We start from the raw sequence: 24,919 nt of genomic DNA, 5'->3' as shown, positions 1-24,919 counted from the left end.
TATAAACAGGGTTCTTGCCTTATTATTGTCCAAACCACTTGTATTGACAATCCAAGGGTATTCACTATCAAGCATGAGCTTCCTTTGCTTGCAGCATAGTTCTGTGTGCAACTTTTCTTTCAGCACTAACAGATGATATCATTACAGTTGTCTTCCCCACAATGTGCAGGTGATGCAGGTCTCTCAATGAATTCAGAGAAAATTCTTTCTCCTTTCTGCAGTAACAACCACTTATTTCCCAAAGTTTCTGACTGAAATTCTCAAAAACCGCAGACATTTGCGGCTTGTTCTGTGTTGGATTATTTAGCAGTGACCTCCAAAGCTCATTCTGACGCTTCTGTTCTTCTATATAGTTGGAGACTAACTGTAGAGTTAAGTATAAGCATGTATAAAGTGCTGTTTACAAGTTAGCACAGGCATGACATTGCTAGCATCTTCCAATGCCCGTCAACAAAAGGGAGGCCTATTCTGTAAGTAAACCAAGCACACAAAGGTGGCCAATCTGACATGACAATCCACCTTCTCAACACAACGATAGCGTACATGAAATTCTTAAATATCCAAAGGGTCAAGTCCTGTGTTTTCATGTGGACGATGGACTAAAAAGTGCACAGAAAAATCAGCATTTATCAAAAGTACCCAGGTTCTTGTGTTTCCCAGTCCACACATCAATGTTACAGTTGGAGTAAGTGAAAGTCTTTACCCTGGTTGGCATTTTTCAAAAAGTTTCAATTCAGTGCCCAAAACAATGTTTTCAATATTTGAATCAGATTTGCTGGAGCAGGGAAACATGGAAAACATGCAGGGCTGTGTGCCTGAGGACCAGAGTTGGGAAAAACATTGGTCGAAACATCTAATGTAAGCATAAACTAGAATTCTTTCTTTTTCAACCAAAAGAGTCACCCCCTGTTGGCCTTTACAAGGAATGCAGGTCTAACTTCTGCACTGGCTTCATTTTCAGGCGGTAAGTCCATGTTTTATACTGAATATACTCTTGAAAAAGTATACCTAACATTGAAAGACATTCAGAGACTGGGATTATAAAGCAGTGGAAATATGTGTAGTAGTATGGATCTTTTACTACTTTGTCAAACTCAATATTTTGATCTGGAAGCAAACATTCTTGTTTGACAATTTGATATTGTTGTTTTTGACATTTAATCTGAAAGGAAAATGCCCTTTGGCATAAGGACAAGACCACCATTATGCAGCATTTTCAGTTTCGAAGCTTGAACAGCTTTCTTTGTAGAATGATCAACCTTTCCTTTTACATTTCTGCCAGTACACACACACAGCTGAAATGGGAAAAACATGATCTATCACCCTTGTTAAAAAATGTATTAAAACTGTATGTAACTAACATAAATAAATGAGTGAGAGCTAGTAGTAACTCAGTGAATAGTAGCATCACACAGGGATGTTAGTTTTACTAGGGACAAAATAATGAGCAGAGAAATATACAGAAGATTTTCTCTTCAACAAAAACAGTCCAGTCTCTCTCAGACTTACCAATGGTGATCTGACTGACACAGCTGTAAAAGGTTCCTGAAGAGACATTGTAGCTGCTGCTGCTGGGTTCACGATCTACAGGAGAAGCAGAGGCACATAAAGAAGCCAAACATGGTGAGTTTTATCTAAGGAAACTTACAGTTTAATAAAGGCATTGATTTTTTTTTAACACAGGTTACATTTACAGCCACTGCTTTTGAAATGTAAAACACTAAAAAGCTTCTGCAGTCCCAGAGAATAGAATGATACTATGTATCTTGCAGTTTCAAATATGCCCACAAAGCCACTGAGCCTAGTGCAGTTCCAGGGGGCTTGAGAAAATCCCTGACCCCACAGTGTTACAGGGCTGAAACCCCTAATCCTGCAATGTTAGTGCCCTGAACCACACTGAGCTACACATGGGGAAAAACTCTTAACCTTGGCAAAGTTGTGGGAATAAACTCCATGAGTCTGGCAGCTTTAGTGCTTCAGTTTACCGATCTCTGAACACTGTCATTGAACACTTACTACTTTCCTTTCATCTTTGTTATGGTTTGGGTTTTGTTGCTATTAAATGCTCCACTATAAATACAGTTAAACACTACCTTTGTCAGTTGGTGTTAGGCAGATAGTGCTGTTATAATGAAGACATTTTAGTTGATGAATAATTGTCAAAAGAAATTGTCACTAACTAATCTTTTTTTTCAGTCCTTCAAGCTACTCTTATACTTGTCATAGCTCTGTAAAAAATAGGCTTTCAAACTAAAAAAAGCATACAGTCCCTTTAAAAAGACATCACACAGTATTTCAGCTCTGATGTTTGATGTATCAGGACATCATAAAAAGAAATCCTCGTATCCTTAGCAGGTCTTGAAATTAGGTAAATGTATCCTCAGATAAACAATGACTCGTGACATTTTAATTCAGTTCAACTACATAATTTACTAAAACTAAGCCAAAATACAGAAGCAGTGTGCAAAATCCACCCTTACTGCCTGAACAAGAGTTAAGAGGGTAAGTAGCAGCCAGGTGCTGCTAATCAAATGCACTTGATTAATTGGTAAGTCAGAAGCGAGCGAGCAAATCATCAGCACAAACACCTCATTCTAACTATTCAGTATGGTGGTGGAGGGGTAAAGGTTTGGACTTGTTTCACTCCCACAGGACCTGGGCACCTTGCAGTCATTGAGTCCACCATGAACTCCTCTGGATACCAAAGTATTCTAGAGTCAAATGTGAGGCCATCTGTCCGACAGCTAAAGCTGGGCTGAAACTGGCTCATCAACAGGACAATGATCCCAAACACAGCAGCAAATCTACAACAGAATGTGTGAAAAAGAAAAGTTGCAATGGTCCAGTCAAAGTCCAGACCTCAACCTGATTGGAATGCTATGATGGGATCATAACAAATGCCAGTGAACCTTGGGGAACTGAAGCAACATTGTAATGAAGAATGGGCAAACATTCCTCCACAGTGATGTGAATGACTAATAACATCATATAGAATGTGATTACTTCAGATTATTGCTGATGAAGGTGGTTCTAGAAGCTGCTGAATCATTTTCTGTACTTAGAGGATGTATTCTCAAATTCAAACATGGTAGGGACCATCAATTCTTAACTCATAAAACAAACATGCAACTGCAAACATGCAATCTTTCTTTTTCATATGACATGTCTGCGATGTCAATAACAGAAGACAGGTGTATAAAGATGATGGAAATGAAAAGGTATGAACAAATACTGTAAGTGGAAATATGACATTTCTGTTAGTTTGGCCAGGCTACAGCGGAAATTAAGGTAATGTTATACATGTGACAGGCCTGTAGATAATATGAATTCATTTTTCTTGTAGAAAAATGTGTTATTCATTGTCACTTAACTGTTTTGTATATTTTTCTACCTACATGGTAGATTTTGTGACAGAGGAGATATTGGGATTTGCTTTAAGAGACAGGTTTGGCTTACGTTATCAAGCTAATGAAAGGGGTTAATCCTGAGCATCTGCATGTCAAAAAACTATTTTTCTTTGCTCTGAACTGTCATATATACTGACTGATTCAGTTCTTCTGTATCAGACATGCGGATTTCATCCAGGCTTCATGGAATATGTCTGATTGCTTTGTAAAGATTTATGATAAATATCTGTAAATTCTGAGCTCACAATCTTCATTTGTTTTAGATTTTAACCAGTTTATTGAAGAGTTTTTTAAGGAAACAACTGCAAATGAAACCAAAATACTGAAGCTATGAGAAGACATCAGTTCAAAGAAAACAATCAAATCAAATGTGTAAAAAAATGCAAATGCACACAACTATGCATGCTGATAAATTCCATCTTCATTCAACCAAGCTGTGTATGCTTGTATGCCTTTTACTTAAAGGAATAAAGAGACAATACACAATATTAACTTATTCCATGGTCAATTGATACAATAACCTCAACACGGGAAACTGCAGTCGTAATGTGGAACACCAGCTCTCAGTGGAGATAAAGGTTAACTCATTAATCTGTCTCAGCGGAAGAGGAAGACTTCCCTGGCAGTCACTATATTAAAAGGCACCCCAAACACCTCTTCTTTGCTTTTGAACTGAGCACAACTCGTTCGGCTCATTTAGCAATTTAAAGAACTTTTGCACAAACCTTTCATTTTCCTATCTAACATCCACAGACGTGTCAGAAAAGAGCAACTGCAGCAGGGTGTAGGTATTCATCTCTATCTGGGAATTTTCTCAGCTCTGGCACTCACATCTGCTTGTTTGCTTCCGTGTTTGGAGTTAAACTTGCAGGTATAATAGATTTCAAAAGCTATTGGAAGTCAGCAAGTGGACTCTGAAAATCCTTTCAGCCTCAGAGCCACATCCATAATTTATCATCAGATGACTGAATTACAGCACAGCAAAGAGTTCATTGAAAAACAGCATTCTTATACTATTGGAGTGATCATCTTTCTGACTAGATCATTTTAATTCGGACAGAAATAGCAAAAATGTGTGCGATGGTGGTTGTGTGGAGAGTATCCTCGAGGAGGATCTCTATATTTATGTTTTTCTTTACTCACACGGTACATACAAAAACGAAAATCCTCAATCTAATTAGTGTCCATTTTGTATCTAAACACACAGAAAAGTCGCCCATTGTTCTGTGTCGGTGTCTTCAATTGTCCGAAACTCTCATTTGGACACATTAGCTCCACACCCTCATTTAAACCCACACTTTACCATTAGAGTAATGGTATGTATGGGCAAACAAGTGATTGCAGCAGGCATTGAACTCATCTGCTGCAAAGGATGAATTATACCTGCGGATCCGGAGGAGAGGCGCGTCGCGACGGCGCGGCGGGGACTGCGCGGACTTCCCGGACAAACCCGCACTACCTCGTCCTGGCACTGCAAACAGATGACCTGGTTGTCGTGGTTTTCTCCCACCTTGCTGCAACCCACGTGCTCACTCCCGGCTTGGATCTTCATACCAGTGTTGATCTGCTGGACCAGTCGCATGTCAGCTCCTGACTCATGATCCAGCATACTCCTCACCGGCGGCACTTGCACATCTTACGCATGGCTTCGGCGGGCGAAGCGACACTCCCTGTACCTAAAGCATCCTCAACTCCTCCCACTGCACACATGAATCCGATCACCTTCTCTCCGAACTGGCTCACATCGGTTCCGTCTTGTCAGCTTCTCTCGTGCTCGAGCAGCGCTTGATGTTGCGGTCTTTACGCGCGATCGCAGGCGTGGCTGCTTCACGTGGTTGTTGAAGTCGCAGTGCCAAAGCACTCATGGAGATATTATAGAACGCAAACTCACAGTGAAGTACCACAGACACTGTGAAAGTTAGAGAAGAATTATAACCGATATTATTACTGGATTATAGAAAACTACAAAGCAGTGTCGAGTCGCTGTATGATTGCCTGTAAGAAAATGTCACCTATTACATATAAAAGGACAGACATCAGCCTAGAAAATACATCACTAAATGAATTTCGTCAAAAATGCCCCCTCCCAATAAAAAAAACCCTTTGACCCTTAAGAAGGAACGAACTCAAGATATTTAATGTGCTTTACTGTCAACTTAGTTTGATTTGCAAATATGAATCCTATGTAACCCTGACTGATGCTATTAGTAGTTCCATTTTTGTTAAACAGACATGTTAGAAGACATTATGTCACTCAGAATGGTGAAATGATTGAACAATCATCTCCGTCCATCCATCCATTTTCTGTAACTGCTTTATCTAATTTATGTTGGCACTGGAATCTAACCTAGCTGCCATTGGGAAAGAGACAGGGAACTCATCATGTTTGAGGAAGAAATGTGGTCAGGCACAAATCTTGAATGATTGTGATTGGAGATCGCTTAAAACATTTGGTGAAATCAAATCAAAGGAAATCACCAGTGAAACTCATTACAATATTTAATGGTAAGAGTGTTTGTCAAAACACAATGCAAAGAGAACTCGAGGAATTGGGACTGATCCGTCAAACCAAGTGCCTCCCATACAACTCTGTGAGGGCAGCAGTATGATCTGGGGTGGCTTCAGTTGGTCAGGTAGAGGTTCAGCAAAATTATGTGCTCAAAAAATGAGGTAAGCTGACAACCTGAATATAGTGAATGACCAGGTATTTCTGTCAATAATCTTTTTTCTTCCTTCATGGTATGGGCATGTTCCAAAATAACAATACAATGTTTCATTTGGATAAAATTGAAAAAGAGTGTTTCAGAGTCCAGACATTAAGCCCACTGAGAGTATTTCCCATCATCATACAAGGTCATGGTGAAAAATGTATTCAGCTCTGGACATTATATTGCATAAGGTCATCAAAACGATGCAATGGCAAATGCATGTCTTTATCAAAGGTGGTCCAAAGTTTGTTTTTATTTTCTACTTTTGAATGTTTAATTGTACGCATTCCTACTTAAAAGACATCCTGGGATTTAGGATATGAAGAGACAGTGTTTTGGGTGTTAATTTGTCCCATTCTCACAGTAAACACATTTCAAAGTCATTTAAAAGGTAGAGCTGTACAGGGTTGTCGTTGATTATGAATAATAACTAAGGCCATTATCCTGCACAGGCTTACTGGGGCTCAAGACTCAAGGCTCAACACTATGGAATGGAGAATGGAGAATTTACAATTTAACACATTTTGTATGTAACCTACTTTTAGGTGTTGTCTGTATGTCTGGGGAACAGGGAGTGGTTATCATAGAGGCCAAAAACCAGTTGTGTTTGGTGTCCCACTGACAATTAAATGTCAGCTCATTTACTCATGTAGATTATTGACATACCCAAGTTTGCTGTCCAATAATGAATTGTCCAATCTGAATTGGATAAATCTCAAATTTCTCATCAGCAAAAATGTTGGTAAAAAGAAACGTGAAAGTGGAAGCATCAAAAAGAGAAAGAACAGGGGGAGTCACAGCTATTAAGAAGCTGTATGGATATTTGAAAACCTGCTAGTGGTAGCTCCGAGGTTGGGGGTGGGGACCACTGAAATATTCCCCCAACGTGTAATTAATGAGGTATAACTCCGAATCATGGACTGCACTGTGGTGTGGGGGTTAGCACCATCAATTCACAGCAAGCGGGTTCCTAGTTTGATTCCTGGCTGGGGCCTTTCTGTGGGGAGTTTGCATGTTCTGTGTATATGTGGGTTCTCTCCAAAGACTTCCTCCCACTGTCTAGAAACATGCATGTTAGGTTAATTGATGACTCTAAATTGTCCCTAGGAGTGAGTGTGCATTTTTTTTGTCTCTGTGTGGCCCTGTTGCGTAGAGTTCAATGTCTTGCCCGTGGACACTTTGTTATGTGTGTCTATAGAAGCCAGGAATCGTACCACCGAACATCCAATTGGAAGACAACTGTTACAGGCCCTACTCCTACGACAAAGCAGTTCCTGAAAACTAAATACTGTGGATATAACCACGGGAAATAGAGAACATATTGCACTAGTATTACACAAACTGCATCAAAAAGATTTGGGTTCAAAGATTCAGTTTCTTACATTAACCCATGTTAAAAAGCTCTGTTTCCCATCTGTCAAAGCTACCTGGGGGAATGAGTCTACAAGCATTACTCATGCAAATAATTATGTAATATGAAGGCCAAACCAAGGGTGGTGCTGTGGTAAGCACTGTCATCTCAAAGCCATCCGAAGATATCACAAGGTATGTAATGATAGGAAGAGTAAGGACATAATGTTGAGCTTACCACACACCAATGAATACAGGATGGAGCATTTTGTGAAAGTGAGTTATATAATTCTAAACAGAAGTTCAAGTGAATTCTAATTGGAGAAGGAATGTACTACAAAACATCCCCTATCATCCCCGTCTTGTTAGTTTGTGGCCTTGCAGTCCACCATAAAACTCACTGAACATAAGGCATTTACAGGAAAATTTGAACTGCATTTGAAATGTGCTGTAATAACTTTTATCTCTAACGGTGGGAACCAAACGGATGCAAAATTAAACATACAAACGCTTTCTGCAAACTGATAAAGACACTTAGTGCCAAACTAAAGCAAATGAAGGCTCAATCGCTCCAAATTCTATGTATATTATCTGGCCTCAGCTCACTACTGAGCACACTTGAGGGAGAAAACACTTCACCTTGAGGAAGTACCTCTGGCTCAAGGGAAATGGCCCAGATGCGTCAGATAATAACTCAGCTACTGCAAAGATCATCGACACTGCTCCACATTCACAAGTGTGTTCACGAGTGTTGACCAGGTGTTTTAGTAGGGCTTATATGAGTCTGTGTGAGTAAACAAAGGGTGTTTATGTTTTGTGCATTAGTTTGTACAAATTTATGTAACATCCTATCATGAGTCTTCGCATATTTATCTGGCTCGCATTCAATTTTGTGATGTAGAGAATATTTTTTTAATCTAAATCATTAAGATCAAAGAATAACCTACAGGCTCATATTCACACAAAACCTGACATCCAGCCCACTGGCTAAGAGTAAAAGCAAGCTTACTTCCATGTGCAACTGAATCTGACTTGTGCAAATTAACAACAACTGAACGGGCAGCCTAGAATTTGAAATAACAAAATTCTAGCAATGTTATATTATATTGAGAAAAACAATTCAGGGTTTCTAACTTTTTCAGAACTCTAGATATGAAATTCAAGAACATAGCATTGTCACATCTTTGGGTTTTGTTGTGTTTGTGTTTCTTGATTTTTTTTCTGTCATGATTATAGTTTTTGTTTTCATGTTTTAGGTTTATATTTCATCAATAGTTTTTTTTTTACCATGTTTCCCCTCAGTCACTCTTGATCATCAGTTCACTCAAGTCACCTTTGCTTTCCCCCTCAGCTGCACTCCATCACCAATCACCTCCCTTTAGTATTTACTTTCCAGGTCTCCCCTTGCACTTTGCCAGATCCTCACTGTTCTATGCCACAGTGATTCACTGGCATTGTTCTCACGTCAGGTTTGTTCATTGCCATAGTTTAATTATAGTCATGCTTCATGCCATGTTTTGTTTTGTTAGTTTTTCATAATCTTTTTAAGGTGTTTGGTTTTCCTTGTGTTCCTTTTGTTTGAATAAATCAAGTTTTCCTTTAAAATATCTGCATCCAGGTCCTACCTTCATGCCAAGCCACACCACAGATAACCCCTGTTGACAAGTATCAAAAAATACACAGGAACTATCGAGCTGGTTTTAAACCCTCAGACATCCTTTTGTGCTTAGAGGTAGGCTCCAGGCAACATAGCAATAATTGTAATGCAGTTGTGTGGTTTCTGGGAAGATACTTAATCTTTTACACACAGAAGAACCAAGAAGCCAATTGTGTTGTACTCTCTGTCTCATCATTCACTCCCAGCACAGCCAACCGTACAGAACTTTAACACTTCTGAAATCCTCATACTTTCTCATTATTATCATTAAGTGTTTTAACAAATCTGTTGAAGTACAGTTGTGTCAACCCATCCAAAGAAAGTGTTACCTTCATCTCACTTGGAGAAGAGAAATGAGGGCAGAATATAAGTAAAAATGTACCATGCTATCTTCATTTTCACATCATAGTTTCTTTTTGTTTTCATCTTTTGATCTAATTTCTGTCTGCTCATAACTTTGATTTGATCAAGTCTTATATTATGAAGCATGGCTGAGAGTAAATAAGAAAATCTGTTTGAGTTAAATCTATTTGTATCTTTGCATCACCAACTGACAACACAGGCACTGTACAAATAAAAGCAAACAGTACATACAAGCCAATTCAATCAAAATGAACACACTTTCATTCCAAAAAAATGAAAATGATAGTACTAAAAGGAAGTATATTATATTTTTCCTCCAAACCTATACATGCAACACTATCTGTACTGATCTCTCTGCTTGGCTCTGTCTCAGTTTTTTCCTGACATTTGCAGGTCAAACTGATTCATTGATACAGGCTGAATGATACAAAGGTCAGATTACATTTATGCTTAGTTGAAGTCAGGCCATGAACAGACTATTGAAAATGACTGATTAAATAATTTGGTTTGAACTTTGCCAGTTTTTCTAATTTTTCTTTTGAAAACTTACATTTTTATCTTATATAATTTTCCATTTGCCTAAACTAACGGGCTTGAGTTTTTTCTTCAGTGAACCCTGATTTAATCTCTTAATCTTTAGGGATATGATATGATGACTTAAATAATTTTTTTTCTCCTTCCTCTATCCTTTTTTAATGACAGGCAAGGAGGTGTGAGTTTGTTTTGCTGTGTTGCTCATCTGTTTGTTCCAACTGAAACCTGGTGAAATTTGGCAAAGAGGTGGAGCTTGGTTAGCTGACTGACATCCTACAGATATGTGAAACGGAGTATTGACCTTGCACTCCTTATTAGACAGCTATCTGACAAAGCTGTACGTGGTCACCACACTTGTATGAACTATGTGGAATTCAAGCAAAAAGAACAAACTTCACTGACAATCAGTCAAGTTAACTTCAGGATAACAAAACATTTTACGAGATTCACCAGATCTTTTCCAAAAAGATCTCTTCTGAGGGTAAGACATGCTATGAACAAGTTTTTATTAGCTGATCATTCTTACCTTGTGTATATATGTGTTTGCGATTATGAGTATGTCAATAACAAGTTATTGATTTATACATATAACTGATCAACATCAGTTATGTATCAGTTTTATGTGTATATATTCATATAAATGTGTATATATATATATATACACATACATATAAGGGGTGGAGCGAAATATGATATTCGGTATTTAGAAAAGCAAAAATTGTATTTTAGACCAATATTCTCTCCATCCAAAATTTTAAACTTACTTGAGTTCATGGATAAGAATGTGTTAAATAGCTGCTTTTACCTCATGTGAGTGCAGTCGGTAAAAGTAGGCAAAGCCATAGTCACATTGCCTCTTCAGTGCCTGTGTAGACCTGTGCAAATGAACAGATACTATAGAGTCGAGGGAAGAGTGAAACAGCTGCTAAGTCAGTATAGGTGAGTCTATAACACTGCATTTGCTGTAACTGTAACGCAACTAAAGCTATTTGATAAAACACCAGAGAATCACTGTATATTTGTATCTTCTTAGCACAGAAAATTCTGTTTGATGGTTTGTTTTATTTGTATCTATAGATAGATAGATAGATAGATGACTCCAGTGCCATCTAAAGGTGGTGTGTAAAACTACATACAGTATGATAAAACAGACAGAGCAAACTATAGAAAGGCATATACATAAGGCATAAAATAAAATGTGGCAGTTACAGTATTCATATAATCCCAATTCATAGAAAGTATCCTTGCTAAAGGCAACAGATCGCAAAGACTCTTCTGTTTGATTCAGTCATGCTATGTGTACCTTCTGTTCAGGACCCATAGAGAGAATAGAATAAAGCTGTCACAATCCATGATGAATTGAGAACCTGAGTAAAAGCTATGGAAAAGAGAAAGAAAAAAAACCAGTCACATGGATCTGACTTTTAGAAAATGATAACTCATACTGAAGGTGAGTAGATGAGAAAGATGGAAAAATAACTTGGTGATCTACAGACATGATTAACTGAGGACATTTAGGGATATTGACAGGTAACAGCCACAAAAAACCAAACAGATACAGGCTAGAAACCAAGAAATTGAAACTGAGCTGAACAAGAAATAAAGAAACAGGAAACCAAGCAGATACTAATAACCAGCACAGGATGAACTCTAAAAAGAAAAATACTCAGCACAGAGCAACGTCAAGATATGAAAAATAAATTAAAAGTAGCAATAAAAACCGAGAACATGAGCTTCAAAAATTCAAATGAGACAAAATGACAAACTACTGATCACAACAATTTGTGGCAGAACAGCAGAACACAGGAATGCTTTTTCTCATACTAAAAAGTTCTAAAAAGTGATCTTTTAATCTGCCATTCTGTATTTCACAGATGTGTTCAAGGATGTTGTTCTCAAGTCACAAACAACAGAAATAAAACACTTTAGAAAACTGATACAACACATTTTATTTTCTCACTTATCTGACAGAAACATAACTTGCTTTTTTGCTTTTATCTTGCGGTACCAGATGACATCTTTACCGACGATGAGAGGTAGAGCTTACCTTAAGAATGGCTTCATCCTCCTACTCTTGACTGCATGTGTCCTAATGTTCCTGCTGTATAGCATGCACATCATAGAGGTGAGGACTTTTTAAATCACAGCTTTTTTTTTTAACCCCTTTTTACATCTGTGATATGTTGAGAGAATATAAACCCAGCAGAGCTCTTAGATCCAAGAACTCAGGTCAGCTGGTCCAGTCCAGAGTCCAGACTAAACATGGAGAAGCAGCATTTAGCTGTTATGCTGCAAACAAGTGAAACAAACTACCAGTGGAGATTAAACTGTCACCAAATGTAGACATTTTTAAATCCAGTTTAAAAACATTTCTTTTCTCATGTGTCTATGCATGAAATCTGCAGGGTATCTTTAACTTATCTAGACTGTTCCTCGTTTTTTTTCATTTTACTTATTTTATTTCTTCCTATTCATATTCTTTTACATATTTTTAATTATTTTTCCGCTCCCCGCTGAAATGCTTTTATTTTATTTAAAGCACTTTGAGTTGTTTTGTACATGAAATATGCGATACAAATAAATTTGACTTGACTTGACTAAAATGATATGAACTTTTCTAAATTACATTGACTATATCATCTGCACAGCAAAATACCCATTCAGATTTCACTATATAATCATAAAAAAGTACATTGTCTTCAAAAAACAATGATAAAATAAATATGGTCATTTTATATTTCAAACGTGTTAGGTGACCTGAAACCTTGGTTAGACGGAACACTGTTTCATTAATACTGCCTAACACAAACCCAGAGAGAAAAATATAATCTATTAACTTATACTTCAATGAAGCAGTTGCTTTTTCACCACTGCCAAACTGACTGCAACTAACTTTCGTTACCGTAATAAAATCTGCAGAATGATGAATGCAAGTTTCTGTGTCCATTTCAGTATTTTTTGCATTAGATGCTAATTGTTAATCATCACTCTCTCTGAACAACCTACACTCGTTTTTTTCAGAAGACAAAACACCTTCAAACTGCAGAGTTAAGGTTTTTTTCTAATGGTGGTAGAGAATCTCCCTCTCTTCGGTTATCACTGATATGATTTTACGTGGAAGCAGTCATACACTGGCTTGTGCTAAAGGCTAACAAAAGTGGCAAGCTAACTTTACTGCTTACTCTCCTTTTCCCTCTCTTTTGATACCAGATGGCAACAAGTGGTAGGATGCAGTATTAGTATTCAAATAATAGGAATCTCTGTAACATTATGGAGTGCACATGTTGTAGTTCATACATCTTTTAACAAGTTCTTCCACAAAATGACTATTGGCCAGTCCAATCTCTTTTAACTTACCTTTTTCCCTTGAATTATGTTATTTTGACATGGTAAATCCATGTGCATATTCCATAAAACTGGACAGGAAAACTGCTGACGATCTCTTTAATCGCTGAAGTGAAGTTAATCCATCCAAAAAATAGATAGATAAAAATAAAAATTTAAATTCTCGACGTTAGGGGGCATAATCTGTGTATTGTGGAGCAAATACATATGTATGCGGAAATTAGGTGCTAATCCCAATTGATGTTGACAGAGTTATTGCTGTATTTCTTATGAATAGTAGGACTTATGAACGCAATAAAAGTAATCAGTATTTTGTACATTGTAGCTGTTTGTGTCTCAATCTAATTTATCTAAATTTTCTTCCAGTTTCAGGATAAAGTTAGCACTGCCATCACCCCAATTGTTTCCACTGACCCTCCAAAGAGCAAAAGCATCTGCACATTCCAGCCACTGTCTCCAAAGGAGGCTCAAGAGATAGACATCCTACTAGATGCCATTGCATGGCCTGAAACTCCACTGTTACCATCTCCTTTTTCCCCGAAGCAGACCAGTGATCCAGCTCACAGCACCTTTACAATTCTCCGACGGAGTGGAGGGGGACAGTGGCATGTAGGGGATGAGCTGAAGGTTCTGATCAAAATGTATGACTTCAATGGCCATGCCAAGAAGTCTGGGGGAGATATTTTACTTGCCCGGTTGTACAACCTTAGTCTTAAAGCAGGTGTGGCGGGGCAAGTGGTGGATCATCGCAATGGCTCCTACTCTGCTGTATTCTCTTTACCCTGGGAAGGAAGCGCACATGTTGAGGTAATAGTAAAATCTTTCTGTTGCCATTTGTGTCATTTTTCTTCTTGCACAGCACATACTATATGAAGTCTTGAATTAAAAAAAGATCAGATTTCACAGTTGAAATTTCAATGCAGCTGCCGGTTTTACTATCAGATTTATCCAACTATCAGACTAATTAATCTAATGTTAGTAAAAGTTCACTTGTACAACCATGTAAATAAAAAAATTACTTGAACTACGAGCCAGCTTCTTTTTATTTTTAACAAAAGGAACTCACAGCAGCCACATCAAAGCTGTCACCAAGGCAGCTTTTTATCAACTCAGAAGCATTAAAAGAATTAAAGGTTTTCTCTCCCAAAAAGACCAGGAGAAACTCATCCATGCATTCATCTCCAGTAGACTCGATTACTGTAAGGGTTTTTTAACTGGACTTCCCAAAAAGAGCATTAAACATCTGCAGCTCATCCAGAACGCTGCTGCTAGAGTTTTAACCAGGACTAAGAGATCTGAACACATCACACCAGTTTTAAAGTCTTTACACTGGCTTCCAGTCAGTCACGGAATAGATTTTAAAAGCCTACTTATGGTTTACAAATCCCAGAACGGTTTAGGCCCAAAATACATCTGTATTTTCTACATCTGTAGAATATAAACCCAGCAGAGCTCTTAGATCCACGAACTCAGGTCAGGTGGTCCAGTCCAGAATCCAGACTAAACATGGAGAAGCAGCATTTAGCTGTTATGCTAAATGTTATTGGGATTAAAGGAACTGCATTAGGCTGGTTTAAGTCATATTTATCTGATAGATTCCAGTTTGTTCTTGTAAATGAGGAATCTTCCTCACACGTTGGAGTAAGTCATGGAGTTCCTCAGGGTTCTGTGCTTGGACCGATTCTTTTTACTTTATACATACTTCCATTAGGTAACATTATCAGACAGCATGGCATAAATTTCCATTGTTATGCTGATGATACTCAGCTGTACTTATCTATGAAACCAGATGAAACCTACAGGTTGGTCAGGCTACAAGCCTGTCTTAAAGACATAAAGACCTGGATGACTCAGAACTGTCTGCTTTTAAATTCAGACAAAAGTGAAGTTGTTCTCTTTGGACCTGAGCGCTTCAGGGAGAAATTGTCTAGTTATATAGTTACTCTAGATGGTATTTCCTTGGCTTCTAGTTCTACAGTGAGGAACCTTGGAGTTATTTTTGACCAGAATTTATCATTTGACGCACATATAAAACTGGTTTCTAGGACTGCCTTCTTTCACCTTCGTAATATTGCCAAAATCAGGAACATCCTGTCTCAAGGTGATGCAGAGAAACTAGTTCATGCATTTGTTACTTCAAGATTGGACTACTGTAATTCCTTATTATTGGGCTGTCCCACATATTCTCTGAAAAGCCTCCAGCTGATCCAAAATGCTGCAGCCAGAGTTCTGATGAGAACTAACAGGAGAGATCATGTTTCTCCAGTTTTAGCTTCTCTTCATTGGCTCCCTGTTAAATTCAGAATAGAATTTAAGATTCTTCTTCTCACATATAAAGTTCTTAATGACCGAGCTCCATCATATCTTAAAGATTTAATTGTAAGATATTTTCCTAACAGAGCACTTCGCTCCCAAACTGCAGGTTTACTTGTTGTTCCCAGAGTTTCTAAAAGTAGAATGGGAGGTAGAGCCTTCAGTTATCAGGCCCCTCTCTTGTGGAATAAGCTGCCAGTAAATGTCCGGGAAGCAGACACCCTTTCCACTTTTAAGATTAGGCTTAAAACTTTTCTTTTCGATAAAGCTTATAGTTAGGGATGGCTCAGGTAATCCTGAAACATCCCATAGTTAAGCTGCTATAGGCTTAGACTGCTGGGGGACCTCATCTGTCACACCTTTCCTCACTTTGCTCTCTTTTCCCCCTGTTTAATTTCAAAATTGATTTTATGTACATGTGACATTATTGTGGTTATTAACCTATGTTTCCCTGTTCCAACAGATATCCTTTGAATGGCGTTATGGTGTTTTTCCCCCCTCTTTTCCCTCTTTTCTGTCTTCTCAAACCCCAGCTGGTCGAGGCGGATGGCCACCCTTCCTGAGTCTGGTTCTGCCAGAGGTTTCTTCCTGTTAAAAGGGAGTCGTTCCTTTCCACAGTTGCCACAGGCACGCTCAGGACGGGAGATTGGACTGAAGACACATTTCGGTGCAATCTGTTGGTTTCCTTAGCTAGGATATTAATTTTTTGAATTAGCTCTATATGAATTAATTGGATTATGATTACAATGAATTGAATTCCAATTGGCTTGAATTGGACTATATTACTTAAGTGCCTTGAGATGACAATTGTTGTAATCTGGCGCTATATAAATAAAATTGAATTGAATTGAATTATGCTGCAAACAAGTGGAACAAACTGCCAGAGGAGATTAAACTGTCACCAAATGTAGAAATTTTTAAATCCATCTTAAAAACACGTCTTTTCTCATGTGTCTATGCATGAAATCTGCACGGTATCTTTTAACTTATCTAGACTGTTCCTTGTTTTTATTAATTTTAATTAATTTTAATTATTTTCTTTCTTTCTGTTTATATTCTTTTACATATTTTTAATGTTTTTTTCTGCTCCCTGCTGCAATGCTTTTATTTTATGTAAAGCACTTTGAATTGTTTTGTACATGAAATGTGCTATACAAATAAATTGGACTTTGACTTAGAATTTACTACTGTCAGTATTTAGCTTAAAAATATACAGAATGGCAATTACACCATTAGTTGTTTAATAAAACACCCACCAAACACTTTGAATGCAAACATTTAAAGATGTGGAGAAATCTCATTGATGGACCTGCACGGACTGAGCAGTTACTGCTTGGGGGTGGGAGTGAAGAATGTGATATGTTCTCATAATCTATGATGAATCTAATTTCCTGTAATAGAACAGAACAGAATAGAATAGAATAGAAAAATATTTTTTTCATCCCCCAGTGGGGGAAATTGAACTTTGTCAAGTAGCTCAAAAAATTATAAAATAATTATGAATATACAATGATTGTATATTAGACAACAACAACAAAAATAATAATAACAATAATAATCAATGACTAAATAAATACATTTGACAAAAGCATGTCAGCAGTCACTATTAAAAAACCTTATGGCTGAGGGGACAAAGGACCTGCTGAACCTCTCAGTCCTGCAGCACAGTGAGATGAGCCTCTCACTGCAGCTGCTCCTCTGTCCTGCCAGGATGCTGTGGAGATGATGTTTACTATTCTCCAAAACAGAATATAATTTCCTCCTCATCCGTTGCTCCACCACAGCACTGAGAGGTGCTGTGGTGTAGCCTTCTGCCTACAACAGAACTGGCCTTTTTTCCACTATCGGGTGTGCTTCTATCTTTATTATTGGTTATATAACTTAATTTGACTTTACTTGTATAACAGATCATGCTTGATGTGTCTTTTGGTTAAAATTATTGTTCTCTGTCTTAACAGGTGACTCTGGTTCACTCTAGTGCGGCAGTGACAGTACTGCAAAAACTGAACCAAGAGCAGCCCGACAGAATTTATTTCCAAAGCATCTTTCGCTCAGGCTCAGTCACCGAAACTACCACCTGTAACGTATGTCTCAATGCAACCCAGCATCAGCTATGCAATTACACTGACCTTCACACAGGTGATCTGTGGTTCTGTTACAAACCAAGAAAATTAGACTGTGGTGCCAGGGTCACCCACAAAGTCGGAGGATTTAAACAAAACCTCAAGCCCAAGGAGGAGATGCTCTTTCAAAGGCAAGTGTTACCAATGTAAACATTCTTTGCAGAAAGGTATTGAAAATTCATATTACCAACAAAGTTAACATGCAAATCAGTGATTAGGCCTATAAATCCAGTATCTCAATCAGACAAGGCAGCAAGTCACCCGAGTGAGCCTGAGATTAAAATGAAAATTTTCGGCCTCAGACCACACCAGCTCCTTGACGCATATACAACCATTCTGTTGACCTTGCAACGTGAAAAAACGTCAGCTAGGTACAGCTTCTTTACTTGATGTTCGAACAGGATATGTGTTTGACTGTGTCAGTGATAAATAAAGATACCATTTCAAACTGTACCACAGTCACTAGCCTATCAATAACATTACTTTAAATTGTAATACCATTACAGCTACTATTAAATGTTGTATCCTGGTATGTATGTTACTTGTATAGTCATGGTTACTATTTAACTACTGCAGATATTATTACAGATCTTACTACTTTTGCTTCTGAGCAGCCTCATGTAGCAATCAGTAGCCAAAAAAAATGGTTAAAATACTACAACACTGTAATCTAACACTGCTGAAACATTATGGTAGCGTCTCACAAGTCATAATCAGGATTGTGTATATTGAGCAACCATGACCATGTAGAAGGGGTCGAGCATATCCTCGTCACAGTTCCAATCCTTACTGAACCACATTTGTGCACCCTTGCAAGTATTTTTTTAATCATGAATAGTGTTAAATGCCTTGTAAAAGTAATGTTTGATGCCCTCTTATCACATTAATGCACCAATGTGTCTTGAAAGTATGTAAACACCATTAAATGCAGAAATAGAAATGCCAGCGTGCTGAATTTTCATGTAGCTATAGTTCATATAATGATATGATTTATCGCAGTTTTAACTTCAGGTTTATTTATTTATGTGTTTATTTACATTTAGTTGATTTAACTGTTTTCCAGTTTTTGTTAGTTATGTGACATGCAAAATGTTCTGTGCTTTGCTTTAGTGGTGTCAACATGAAAGTCTTTCTTCCGGCCTCAGGACCTGCAAACATCAGTGTGTTGCCAAAATTAAAGGGTAAAGTCCAATATTTACAACCATCACCATGCCGCCATAGCCTTCTGTTGCCCCTGTCTCATTTTTTGAGAGGTCTTTGCCGCCATCAAATTCAAGACAAGCTCATATTTTTCATGAAAGTGAAAGTAAATTTCACACTTTCAACCAACACTTGATACAGTTGCTCTGTTCTATTATGAGTAAAATATTGGTTTGTGAGATTTGCAAATAACTGCAGTCTCATTATATTTACATCTTACACAGTGTAAAAACTTTCTTGAATTTAGGTCATACCTCAAGAGGCACAGGCTGAATCTTTTGCAGTGATCCTTACTGGCATTCAAAACATCATAAAAAATCTGTGGAGAGACCTAAATAGGGCAGTCATTCATGCACAGTGGGTAAAACTCTCCAAAATAAGAAATGACAAACTTTTAACTGGCTTTAAAAGGTGTTTTAATTAAGACTGTTAAAAAAATTCATTTTCTTGAATAAACTGCACCTTCAAAGACAGCTTAGCGAGAAAACTTATAATTAGCCTTTTTGTTGGAAATGTTTATTTTTGTTTGGAAAAGTGAAAAAAAAAAGAATAACATATTTTTTACCTCTTCCCAGGTCAATCAGAGAGGAAAAGCAATGTCACGATTACTGGACCCTCTGGCTATTACTATCAGGGTGCATGGCGAGCCTTAGATGGCACCATAGTTCACAATTTCAACACATCTAAAGCCAGCAGCCAGTGTCTGAAAGGCAAGGTTGTCCACCTTTATGGAGACTCAACAATCAGGCAGTGGTTTGAATACATTGTCACAGCACTACCAGGTAGCTACCCAGCAGGAATGATGACAGCAAATTGATTCCGTGCACAATGCAGCCTAATCTGTTCATGTCATACTTTTAGATCTCAAAGAGTTTAACCTGCACAGCCTGAAGAAAAATGGACCTTTCATGGCCCTGGACTATGCTAACAACATCTTAGTAACATACCACTGCCATGGTCCTCCCATCCGTTTTGCCGACATCCCAGTCAGTCAGCTACACTATATTGCTAACGAACTAGACAGTGTGGTTGGAGGCGCCAACACTGTTGTAGTTATTGGCATTTGGTCCCACTTCAGTACTTTCCCTATTGAGGTCTACATCCGGCGGTTGCAGAGCATCCGCAGGGCGGTGTTGCGGCTGCTGGATAGGGCTCCAGATACACTGGTCGTCATCCGGACTGCAAACCCTAAAGCTCTGACGCTCTATGAGACACTGACCAACAGCGATTGGTATACACTGCAACGCGACAAGGTGCTCAGGACCATGTTCAAAGGAGCAAAGGTTCGTCTGGTGGATGCCTGGGAGATGACCTTGGCCCACCACCTGCCACACAAACTACATCCACAACCTCCCATTATAAAGAATATGATTAATGTTCTCTTGTCGCACATATGTGTCAATATTAAAAATGCATATTTTTTGAAGGTGTAGCTGAAAGTTTGTAACATTTGATGATCAGCACAGCCCAAACTGCATATCAATTAACTTCTCAGGTATTACCTTAACGATCAAACTTTGAGAAAGATTTCTGTCAGAAGACAAATTGTTTTTCAAACAATAAGTCTATGCATCGACCACTTTAAGTAACTCTGGTCCAAAGCCTTATAGGAGTTTGATCCTGTAAGATGCTATCCATCCATCCATCCATCCATCCATCCATCCATCCATCCATCCATCCATCCATCCATCCATCCATCCATCCATCCATCCATCCATCCATCCATCCATCCATCCATCCATCCATCCATCTGCCGCTTCTCTGGGGATCTGGTGGTTGGGGCGTCCAAGAGGCATCCTAACCAGTTGCCTGAGCCACCTCATCTGACTTGGAGGAGCAGCGGCTTTACTCCGAGCCCCTCCCAGATGACCAAACTTCTCACCCTATCTCTGAGGGAGAGCCCAGACACACTGCGGAGGAAGCCCATTTCGGCCATTTGTATCCACGATCTCATTCTTTCGGTCACTACCCACAGCTCGTGACCATAGGTGAGGGTAGGAATGTAGATTGATCGGTAAATCGAGAGCTTCGCCATATGGCTTAAATCCTTCTTCACCACAACGGGCCGGTGCAGAGCCTGCATCACTGCGGACGCCGCACCGATCCACCTGTCAATCTCCTGCTCTATTCGTCCCTTACTCATGAACAAGACCCAGAGATACTTGGACTCCTGCACTTCGGGAAGGATGTCATTCCCAACCCGGAGAGGGCATTCCAACCTTTTATGGCTGAGGACCATGGTCTCGGATTTGGAGGTGCTGATTCTCATCCCAGCCACTTCACACTCAGCTGAAAACTGCTCCAGTGAGAGCTGAAGGTCATGGCCGGATGACGGTTTCTTCATCTGCAAAAAGCAGAGACACAATTCCGAGGCCGCCAAATCGGACCCCCTTAATGCCCTTGTTGCACCTAGAAATTCTGTCTCTGGGGCAGCCCTGACAGAGTTCAACCCTCACTGGAAATACGTCCGACTTACTATGTGCAATGCAAACCAAACCCTGACACCGGTCACACAATTCAATTCAATTCAATTAAATTTTATTTATATAGTCATCGCAAGGCACTTAAATAATATAGTCCAATTCAAGCCAATTGGAATTCAATTGTAATCATAATCCAATGAAATCCAATGAATTAATTTCAAAATAATCCAATTCATTCATATAGAGTCAATTAAAAAAAACAATATCCTAGCTAAGGAAACCAACAGATTGCACCGAAACTTGTCTTCAGTCGAATCTCTTGTCCTGAGCGTGCCTGTGACTGTGGAAAGGAACAACTCCCTTTTAACAAGAAGAAACCTCTGGCAGAACCAGACTCAGGAAGGGTGACCATCTGCCTCGACCAGCTGGTGTTTGAGAAGACAGAAAAGGGGGGGGGGGGGGGGGGGACACACCATAACACCATTCAAAGGATACCTGTTGGAACAGGGTGACAGTTTATAACCACAATAATGTCACATGTACATAATATCATTTGAGAGAGCAAAGTGCGGAAAGGTGTAGTCTAAGTCTATAGCAGCTTAACTATAGGATGTTTCAGGATTATCTGAGCCATCCCTAACTATAAGCATTATCAAAAAGGAAAGTTTTAATCCTAATCTTAAAAGTGGAAAGGGTGTCTGCTTCCCGGACCTTTACTGGCAGCTTATTCCACAAGAGAGGGGCCTGATAACTGAAGGCTCTGCCTCTCATTCTACCTTTAGAAACTCTGGGAACAACAAGTAAACCTGCAGTTTGGGAGCGAAGTGCTCTGTTAGGAAAATACCTTACAATTAGATCTTTGAGATATGTGATAGAGCTTAGTCATTAAGAGCTTTATATGTGAGGAGAAGAATCTTAAATTCTATTCTGAATTTAACAGGGAGCCAATGAAGAGAAGCTAAAACTGGAGAAACATGATCTCTCCTGTTAGTTCTCATCAGAACTCGGGCTGCAGCATTTTGGTTCAGCTGGGGGCTTTTCAGAGAATATGGGGACAGCCCAATAATAAAGAATTACAGTAGTCCAGTCTTGAAGTAACAAATGTATGGACCAGTTTCTCTGCATCACCCTGAGACAGGATGCTCCTGATTTTAGCAATATTACAACGGTGAAAGAAGGCAGTCCTGGAAACCAGTTTTATATGTGTATCAAATGATAAATTCTGGTAAAAAATAACTCTAAGGTTCCTCACTGTAGAACTAGAAGTCAAGGAAATACCATCTCGAGTAACTATATAACTAGGCAATTTCTCCCTGAAGCGCTCAGGTCCAAAGATAACAACTTCAGTTTTGTCTGAATTTAGAAGCAGGCAGTTCTGAGTCATCCAGGTCTTTATGTCTTTAAGACATGCTTGTAGTCTGACCAACCTATGGGTTTCATCTGGTTTCATAGATAAGTACAGCTGAGTATCATCAGCATAACAATGGAAATTTACGCCATGCTGTAAAAATAATTGATCCGAGCACAGAACCCTGAGGAACTCCATGACTTACTCCGATGTGTGAGGAAGATTCTTCATTTACAAGAACAACCTGGAATCTATCAGATGAATATGACTTAAACCAGCCTAATGCAGTTCCTTTAATCCCAATAACATGTTCAAGTCTCTGTAACAGAATGCTGTGATCGATCGTATCAAATGCAGCACTGAGATCCAATAGGACAAGTACAGACATAAGTCCGCTATCAGACGCTAAGATGAGATCATTGGTAACTTGAACCAGTGCTGTTTCTGTACTATGATGCACTCTGAATCCTAACTGAAGCTCTTCAAACTGATTATTTCTATGTAAATGATCACAAAGTTGAACTGCAACTATTTTAACTTTAAAGTTCCATCTTTAAAGAACTTTAAACAAAAAAGGGAGATTGGATATAGGTCGATAATTAGCCAACACTTCTGAATCAAGAGTAGTTTTTTTAAGTAAAGGCTTAATTACAGCAACCTGAAAAGTCTGAGGTACATGTCACAGCCACAGCTGTGACACCTGGTTCTTAACTCACCTGTGTTCCATCTTCCCTTGATTGCCCCGTTAGTTTAAATATCTGGTCTTCTCTGCCATTCTTCACTCGTGTGTTAATGTATTTGTTATGCCTGTTTGGTTCACAACCTGGATCTTGACCTTTAGTGTTTTTGTGGATAATTTTCAGTTCCTGGAGTACCTTGGTTTTTTTGTTCCGACCCTGCTGGCCGACTTCCCTGCTCACCAGGCCAGGTTTTTCTCTGTGTGAGATTTTCTGTTATTCAAATAAACTTTTGTTTGAACTAAGAGTTCTTGTTTCTCCTGACTCTGTGACCGCACCGGGGCCCGCACTTCATTAGGGTGTGACAGTACATATCCTGTCAACAAAGACAGATTGATCAAATCCAATATGGAAGTGTCAATTAAGGGGAAAACCTCCTTGAACAGTCTGGTTGAGAATCCACCCAGGCACATTGCTCAGGGGGCATTTAGGCAATTCTGGAAGGCAGTAAACTCAGTGAAAAATAAAACTGCTAATTCTTTACTCACACATGTACAATATAATAACCGTGCACTATCCACCCAAAAAGAAATTTATGAAGCATTTAACAGTCATTTTGCTGCTGGTCATTTATTTGAAGATGAACATACAGGATCCACATATTCTAATTGTGCTTCTTCTTACACTCCAAATCATGTCTCTCAGTTCACATCAGAATCTCCTCCAGTGATCAATTACAAATAATTAATCCCTGAAAATCAACCGGCGCAGATAATTTTGATCCAATTTTTTCAAAACTCTCAGCACCTCTTATCACTGAGCAAATAACATACCTATTTAACCTTTCTTTATCAACTGGTGTAATTCCTAGTATCTGGAAGTTGGCTCATGTAATTCCTCTGACAAGGGAGGAGAAAACAGTGATCTCAATAAATACCGGTCAATATCTAAACTTTCTTGTCTGGCAAAAATCCTGGAATCACTAGTGAATAACCAACTCAAATTATTTCTCTAAGACATTCTCTTCTAAGCCCTTACCAATCTTACTTTAGACCTATGCACAGTACAATACCCACTGTCACATTGCTTGTAAATGATATTGTTACCTCTATGGACAAAAGGAAACACCGTGCTGCTGTTTTTATTGATTTATCAAAAGCTTTCAATATGGTTGATCAGTCTCTGCTTATTCAGAAATGATCTATTCTTGGGTTCAATTCATCTGCCTGTCGATGGATTCAGAATTACCTTTGGGAAAGAACTCATTGTGTGAAAGCCGGAAACATCTGATCGGAATTTTTTTTTAGTATCAGTTCTGGGACCTGTTTTATTTACAATTTATATAAATGATATTACCTCTGCACAAGAAAATTGTAATGCTCATCTTTATGCGGATGACACTGTTTTTCTATTGCTCTGCTAACACTGTACAACTTGCAGTTGAGAACCTGCAGCTCTCTTTTATTGCTCT

General features: G+C 38.7%; 2 protein-coding genes and 1 long non-coding RNA gene across 4 annotated transcripts in view; 2 read left to right on the top strand and 1 right to left on the bottom strand.

The window, feature by feature from the left end:
• LOC140283144 (anoctamin-4-like) overlaps positions 1-5,175 on the bottom strand; it is a 61,731-nt gene extending 56,556 nt beyond the window's left edge. The window contains exons 1-2 of the mRNA XM_072377827.1: positions 4,791-5,175; positions 1,510-1,584 (exon numbers count right to left, since the gene is read on the bottom strand). Of these exons, the coding sequence (XP_072233928.1) occupies positions 1,510-1,584; positions 4,791-5,016 (301 nt within the window). The 5' untranslated portion in view covers positions 5,017-5,175. The remainder of the gene's footprint in view (positions 1-1,509; positions 1,585-4,790) is intronic.
• The window catches only part of LOC140283151 (uncharacterized), a 251,521-nt gene that overhangs the window by 40,065 nt on the left and 186,537 nt on the right, over positions 1-24,919 (top strand). The gene's annotated exons all lie outside the window — the stretch shown is intronic.
• LOC140283146 (NXPE family member 3-like) lies at positions 10,327-23,755 on the top strand. 2 transcript variants are annotated; one of them, XM_072377831.1, is made up of 7 exons: positions 10,327-10,500; positions 12,031-12,144; positions 13,731-14,171; positions 17,636-17,931; positions 18,911-18,981; positions 19,576-19,782; positions 19,862-23,755. In XM_072377831.1, the coding sequence occupies exons 1-7, from the start codon at positions 10,378-10,380 to the stop codon at positions 20,431-20,433; spliced, it is 1,824 nt and encodes a 607-aa protein (XP_072233932.1). In that variant the 5' UTR covers positions 10,327-10,377; the 3' UTR covers positions 20,434-23,755. The 2 variants fall into 2 exon arrangements, with proteins under 2 accessions (XP_072233932.1, XP_072233933.1); XM_072377832.1 differs by lacking the exon at positions 12,031-12,144.

The sequence above is a fragment of the Leuresthes tenuis genome, unplaced genomic scaffold (assembly GCF_036924035.1).
Source record: "Leuresthes tenuis unplaced genomic scaffold, fLeuTen1.0.hap1 SCAF_23, whole genome shotgun sequence".
NCBI lineage: Eukaryota > Metazoa > Chordata > Actinopteri > Atheriniformes > Atherinopsidae > Leuresthes > Leuresthes tenuis.
The sequence above is the reverse complement of the archived record's forward strand: the minus strand, read 5'-3'. Positions and strand labels throughout refer to the sequence as shown.